Here is a 7,742-nt window from a genome sequence, read left to right as displayed (position 1 = left end):
AAAGGAGGAGCGGCGGCAGTGAAGGATGAGAACGGACCAGGCCTGGACTTTACGCTGTGCTTTATTATAAAATCGTTCATCAGGGGCTGCTGCCTTTCTTTCGTTTTGCGTTTGTGTATTATTAAAGTTTTTTTTTGAACGTTGGCTGGTTCCAGCCTCCTTTTTCTCATAACAGCTTAATTCCTTACGCAAAGTAACTTGAGTAACTTATTTAAAAAGTAACTCAGATATTTAGTTTTACATTTAAGAGTACTGTGTTACTTTATTAGTTATTTGAAATAAGTAATGATTGCATAACTTGCATCAATTGTAATGCGTTACCCCCAATAATGCATACCAGCATCAGTTGCGTCTCTTTGCTCCCATTCACAAATCCTCTTCTATGGCCTCATGTGATAAGATGATGTGCACACCATTAGATGTGCACTTCAGAAACTTGCCAGAAAAGATCTTTTTACTTACTGTTATGAAAACCTTGAATACATACTAATACTGTTTTTTGCCCGCCAGATGCATATTCAGACGCAGCCACTGTCTTTATGAATGAGTCATTAAATCCATCCCTCAACTGATTCATTCAAAATGTTGATTTATTCAGGAATGAAATACTGTGTGTTGCTTGGGGATGAAATAGTTGCAATAGATGGTTTTAGTTTGGTTTTCTTTGGCAAAAATAGACCTAGATGTTCATTTCTTATCTAAAATACGACTCCTGGCTAATTTTCAGTTGCGAAAGTCCATCAAACAAAGACCCCAACATTTATTTTATACATTATTATGCAAATATTCCATAATGGTGTACATTTTTCGTTTAGTTATAGTTATGTATTTTTTTTTTTTTTTTTACAATAATTCTGAATAATAGCCTAATTTTCTCCCTTATAATGTTATTGCATGAACTCACAATACATTGAATCTCTTCTTGACATTCTCGGTGATTCCTTTTCTTGTTACTGATGGGGGATGGAAAACATCCATGGTACATGTAACACCATACCATCCCCCTCACCGAGCACCAGCACAGAGCTAGAAAGTCATCGTCTGACATGTCTGTCTACTCAGGGGCAACTACCAGATTGGCCATTTGGAGATGTGGACCAGAGATAGTGAACAGATATCTCTAGAGATGTTATCACCTGTGTCCTGCTGGTCCAGCTGCCCGAGGTAAAGGAGTGAGTAATACTTTAATAACACGGGTGGAGAAGACCACAGGGTGAATGGCAGGACCGCTTAATGACCTGCAGTTTTGCTGCTGATGACTCAACATGCTCCTTCAGCCAGTCAATGAACAGTGCTGGAGTAATGAGGCAGAGGAAGGTGAGGACTTATTGGAAGTGAGATGTAAGGTCTGGGGGAGGTTTCGAGGTGGCAGTGTACTGTCTGGAATACACACACATACTGATGAAATGGAGAAATATTTGGCTCTGAAAATGTGTGCACACATTAAAAACTATGATTGGTGCATAATTTGTGTTCTGATGATTTTCTGATTTGCTCTTTTCTTTCCACAACTGTTGATATTCCAGGATTATTATATGCATTGGTTTACACACTTCTATCTGTGTTCGTATATAAACCAGTTTGACCTGGTGCATGCTGGGTTGTCGGGTGCCTGCCAAAGCCATCTTGGACAGCTTTTGGTCACGAAGCACTGTCTGTTTTATAGACTTACAGAATATTCTGGGTCTTGTACAAGTTAAGCTTGTTTATAAGCACAGATTATTTTTTTTTTCACTCGTCCCTCGTTCTCTTAAAAAATGAGGCGAGGCACTTACTTTGGGAGGATTTAAAAACAGAAATGTGAAGCTTATTAAAATCACCTTAAATGCATTATTCTGGTATGTATTATCTGAGCTGTAAAACTGTTTTTGTCATTTTATGGTCATTTCAGGGGTTTAGACATTATATATGAGATAGTAAAATTATATATACAATTAGAGGTTTTTAAGTGTATAATGTTAACATACATTCACATTTTGTGCTTATTGATTGTTTTTTTTTTATTAAGTTTTGCTTTTACAGAGCTCCCTCTATTTTGGAAGAACAACATTCATATATTCCTATATTTTTATTATCACTTATATTTTTGAACTCTGTGAATTGTTATTCTTATAATAAATTACTCATTACACACTGACCTCAGTGCACTAACACATTATCTGGTAGTTTAATGATAAACATGCACACATCTAATTAGTGAGGGTTTGTATGCTGTGACTATCCAGACAAACATTTAATCCAATTGTGATTTGTCCACTGCTTGTTAGTCCTGAGATGTGCCTGTTTATGTTTTGCTGCAAGGTCATCGCACAGTCCAGGACTGATCGGGACTAGCAGACACATAATTAAAGAGCTTGCTAAATGACTTCCATTTAACTGATCACAAAGCAATTCATTCAGTCTGGATTAAGATTTTTTTATACTGTACAATTTGTTTATTCTACTGTTAAACCTACCCATCACATATGATTTATAAGCTTTTGTATAATATAGGGTATAGACTGAATCACATACACACACTCTGTATACATAATTCCTCCACTTCCCCCCATTAAGATATTACATTGTGGATGTGACCCTTTAAAAATCTCCCAATCTGAGGTCTCTGTAGGGGTCTCTGTGTAAACCTCGACACTTCTTTTTTCATGCTCAAGGGACAGCGAGACCTCACTTCAAGGGTTCAGGCCCCACACTGTGTGTTACTCGCTCAGCTCAGGGGAAGAATAATAATGTCCTCCACCAGATAAGTTCCATGACAATCCCTTTAAGGTCTTTTCAACATGTCATAGCTGATTGGTCTTCCTATAAATGACCTTTCAATAAAAGACCTTAGAAGCTGATCAGAGATCAGTTGTTGTATGTAATCTGTGATGACGAAGGGATGGGAAGCTGATATGGGAACAGTTATTAAAGGCACGCAGCACATTTGGGCCTCCAGGAATTCACCTATGCCTACTTCTGTCCTTTTGTTTGGTCCATAAAAGAGTTTTTGGAGTTCAGTAAGGTTGAGTGGAACTCATGTCCAGCTATATGAGAGTTTAATAACATAATGCAGGCAGAGTAATTTATTATAGATTGGTTATTTATGCAATAGCAAGAAAACTGGAATGAATATAGCCAATATAGTTAATGATAAGTTCATTTTGTTTTTTTCTCTCTTTTATTAACATTCACATTTCTTTAATTTTACAGAAATGGTAATAACTACTTGCGCATATTTGTGCTGTTTATCGTCCAAAACCGACGGAGGATAATGTCATGTGACCTGACCATAGCTGTCAACCCTCCCGTTTTTTCCGGGTTTCTCACGTATTTTTGCTCTTTTCCCGCTGTCTTCCCGTTTTAGTATCTTCCCGTAAAATATCCCGTTTTTTTACTATGATTGTGTGAGACGTTCGAGCTCGGGCTGATTCGGCTTGAAGTCGTTTATCCTCGGATGCGGCGCCGCGCGCGCTGATATTTTTTCAAGCGACATGCAAGCGTGTTGAAAGCGTTTCCAGGCAAAAAATAAATAAATAAAAAATAGGAAACGATGTTTATATGTCATTTTGTACTCGAATAGCCTACATTTTACATTTTGATGTTTGAAAGTCAAGGTTTTTAAATAAATTCAGATATCAATGTAATTTAAACAAATAATAATTATAATAATCGATTTATATTGCCATTAGTTTTGCCTATATATAATTTAAGGTCATATAACATATGAATAAAATATCTTTTCTTTTTTTTTCATTTGTTTCTTATGCTCTTAACAATGTGATTACACGAAGAAGAAGAAAAAACTTTTGGAAAAAAACCGTTCTGGGCCTCAGGAGGATAAAGATACGATAGGCTACAATAACAACAGAGTGTGTCTTCTGAGTGACGGTCCACCACCAGGCTAAATATAGGCTCTTTAAAACTACACAAAATGTGTAGGCTAAATGTAATTGAAATAAACAGACAGCCCACTTCCCTATTTTGTGGGTTTTGGAAGATGTGATAACAGTTGAAATTGTTGTCGCAAAGGCAAGAGCAACACACCGCTAATCCAAATGTAGATTTTTTTTTCTTTAAATGACACTAGTTTCTAGTTATTAACTCTTTAGACTTTTAAGGATTAGTGCTTTATTTTTAAAGTTTGTGAGTAAGAATCATGTAAAAAAAAAAAAATCCCTTATTTTGGGGATGGATCCGGGGAAAACTCCCTTATTTTCAGTGTTCAATGTTGACAGCTATGCCTGACTTTAAAATTCAAAAGATATCACAAATACTAACAGGACGGAAAGTGAACAAAGAAAATACATTTGAAATGATTAATAATTAAAGTAATGTTACCAAATTGTTCCTTTAATTAGAGAGAGAAAAAAAATATCCTGTAGGCTAAAACAGGATGCTCACCTGTCCAGAGGGGGGCGTCGTGAGGAGACCAATAGGCTTATAGCCTAAACAATACAGTGTATTGACACTTGCACATAACGCCAAAACGATCCTTCAAACAAACGGGAATCATGGAGTATGATTTGTTTTTTAGTGAAGGACCTGTATGTTGCTCAACATATTGCCTCAACAAACCTTTATCTTCAACTTGTTCCTCCGTCACCTTTGACCGCTCGCCGCCTCGTCGCTTCGCTGGCCTTTGTCCTGCTGCCCCGTGAAATCCAGAGAGTGCTGAAGCCCTCAGATGTCGTTGTTCTTGCCCGGATTACAGAGAGGCAGATGGACAGCGGGTCGTGGCCTGCGCAAATCCGCCCTCCCCCGTGCTTTTGTCGGGAATAAGAGTAGATTTATCAAAGCACTCCCTCCATTCCCTTCTGCACGTTCCCGTCGCAACTTGCATTAATCATACATAGCCTAATAGAAAAATGACAGCTCCTCGTGCCAAGGCTATCACTAATTGGGAGTGGCACATTTTTTATGGTTTCATTTTCAATTTCAGTTATTTGAATATAATGAATAGAAACGGAATGAATTAATCCAGAATTACTTACTGAGTTTAGTGATTTCTATAGAACTGGTTCCAATTTGTAGTCAAATTCGTGCACGAATTTTATTTTAAGTTAATCAATTTTATAAAGAACGAATGCATGAAATAGCTATATCACTTCTTTTTTTATTGTTCTTTTCAACATTGAATTGCATGTTTATGCTGTCTATAACACATTTTTTAAAATAATTGTATTGATTCCTGTTTGAAATCTGATGATTTTATCATTTGGTACAGGCTAACAGACTGCTGAGGGCATCAGCCTACGTAGCCTATTCGTTTCCCAAGTATTTCTACAAATTCCTTGCGCTTCCTTTGAACTCGAGACGCTTTACCTGTTGTGACGTAGACAATATGGGCGGGACATGGAGAGGATTTGACTGAAGCCTGTGTTGCCCATTAGAGATTACTCAGACGGCTGGAAAGCGAATTCACGCTTATAGTTTTGTTTCTCAGGCGGGTACATTTATCTCTATGTTATTTATGATTTTGGAATCCCACATTGGACATATTCAGATATCATTTACTCGGACGGGAATATCCGGTGGTCATACGGGACAATTGAATTTGTGTTCAAGCCAGTGCTGGAGGATTTGAACGTGCAGGCTTCACGCGCTTCTTCTGCTTCAAGCTTCTGACAGCAAATGTATTTCACATCGGATTAAACTTCGGGAAAGTTAAACATTTTCTCGGAAGGAAGCGGATTTGGGTTCTACTTATATTGTGCGATGCGCTGAATTGTGCAGTGATTATTTCGAGACTCAAAGAAAAAGAACATCGTGCACGTTTTGAATTTTGTTCTGTTGCGGACAGCCAGGATGTGCTGACTTAAAATTAGTTTAGTAAATATAGCATCCATATTTCACATATTAACCATTTAATCAATTTAAACTGCGTAGCCAAATCTACAATCTTTCTCGTTATAATGACCTGGCGGAGCTGAGACTCGAAATAGAGGACTGTCTCCGAACTAGTAGAAGAGCGGTTCCTGTTGTTGGAACATGAAGTCAGTTACTGGTCTGTTTGCTTTAACTGTGTTGCTGTGTTACACGATCCCATCCTGGAGCGCCACTATCAACAGCCATGGAGGTGAGTTCAGTTCCATTGATGCAGGAAATAATAATAGCTATAGAATGACATCACATCTCTCTTTGAAATGTTTCAAACGCAAAGGAGTACTCGCATAAAAAGCTGGTTTAAAACTCATACATGTAAAATGTTACTTAACACTTTTGGTTGGTGTTAATTTTTGCATTTTCCAAAGCGAAGAAAAGTCGTGTGAACGTAGGCTAACAGGCGGTAGGCAGGTGACAACCTGTGCGCGCGCGCGCACATGGAAGCTATGGGAAAAAAAAATCACATTAGAAAACATATCAGCGGTAGCCTATATTTTAATTTGTGGCAGTTATCGATTCAGCATTATTTGTGTATGTGTGTGCGTGTTTTTGTGTAATCGTAAGATTTATTCATCTTCAGTGGCTCTACTTCACGAGTTCTAATGATTCACGTATTGACTGATTGATAGATAGATAAAATAGGTTAGAAAATGTTATAAAGCCTATATTCAAAGGAGAAACACATGTAGCCTATAAATATGTGTTTGTGTGAGACAAATCATTCCTGGGGACAGTCATATTCCCTCCAACAGTTTGAATTTGTAAAAGTGAATGTTTTCACTCGCTTGTTTAACTTTATTTTGCAATAGGCTACTCTCCCATTCAGCATGCAGCCAGACCAGCCTAGCATGAAACAACAGTTGACAGTTTTGGGCAGACTGCATAATGCATAGGTAGCCTACTAGACAGTGATTTGGGGCTTTCCATAAGCATGCTGGTGCTGAAATTATGTGAAATGCCATGCACTCCGAGGAACGGAAGATTTAGCAACTTGAAAACACTAAAGCACCCAACTCATCTCCCCTCCTCACCTCAGCACTCTTTGAACAGAAAGTCCACTCACTGACATACTACAAATGACACTAAACTCTCAGTTACACTGTGCAAGTCTGCTTTAGTGAACCTTTTTTTTCTCAAGTAGGCTATATTCTGTCCACAGTTACCATTATTTCTTACAGTTTAATGTAAAAAGGGTTTCTTACACTTGCAATTGGGCTGTTGTATTGAATATCCACACATCACAACATTTTGGGAATGCCACACAGGCAAGCCAAGTGATGTTGTACTAAATATCAGAAACTTCATTGGATCCATTAAAGGGTTATGGTGTGTTGTATTATAGCCAACGAACCGACTCGGACCTCGCATTTGACGTCACGTCCACACTTCAAGCATTCTATTATGTTTTGAGTGTCCGAGTCGGACAAAAAAAAAATGGACGCCACCCAGAAAGCTGTTATAATGGTAGCACTGGCTAAGTACCAGGCACTTACATTTAAAAAAAAATAAATATTATGACAACACCTTATGCAAACGCTGCCATTTGAACTTGTTCAATGTTCACTTTATTTAATGTTTTTCATATTAATCTTCTGTTAGCAACGCTAGCAATGTTAGTAATTGCACTCACAACAACCAATTCCCATACCTACAGGGGACGCAGTAATACGAGTGATTATAATCGTCATTTAAAATACCGAAGCGGTTCAAAAACAATGAAAACAATTCATTCTTACAAGTCACAGGGCACAGCCATCTTGAATTCCTGCTCGGTGTCCTCACAGATGTCCAACGTCCGAGAGGAGAAATCCGAAGAAAAGGGGCGTGTCGCTAGGCAACCTCTGTCGTCCGATTCGGATCTCTGAGACGGATGAATA

The 7,742-nt window shown here is 38.1% G+C and overlaps 1 protein-coding gene across 2 annotated transcripts in view; it reads left to right on the top strand.

The window, feature by feature from the left end:
* Window positions 1–5,326: 5,326 nt before the first annotated feature.
* sema4f (sema domain, immunoglobulin domain (Ig), transmembrane domain (TM) and short cytoplasmic domain, (semaphorin) 4F) overlaps window positions 5,327–7,742 on the top strand; it is a 90,519-nt gene continuing 88,103 nt past the window's right edge. For both annotated transcript variants that reach the window (XM_039669557.2, XM_039669556.2), the window contains exon 1: window positions 5,327–6,058. In XM_039669557.2, the coding sequence (XP_039525491.2) occupies window positions 5,971–6,058 (88 nt within the window). In that variant the 5' untranslated portion in view covers window positions 5,327–5,970. The remainder of the gene's footprint in view (window positions 6,059–7,742) is intronic.

The sequence above is a fragment of the Pimephales promelas genome, chromosome 1, assembly GCF_988280905.1.
Source record: "Pimephales promelas chromosome 1, fPimPro1.hap1.1, whole genome shotgun sequence".
In the NCBI taxonomy this organism is placed as follows: Eukaryota; Metazoa; Chordata; class Actinopteri; order Cypriniformes; family Leuciscidae; genus Pimephales; species Pimephales promelas.
This window is presented reverse-complemented; position numbering and strand designations above follow the sequence as displayed.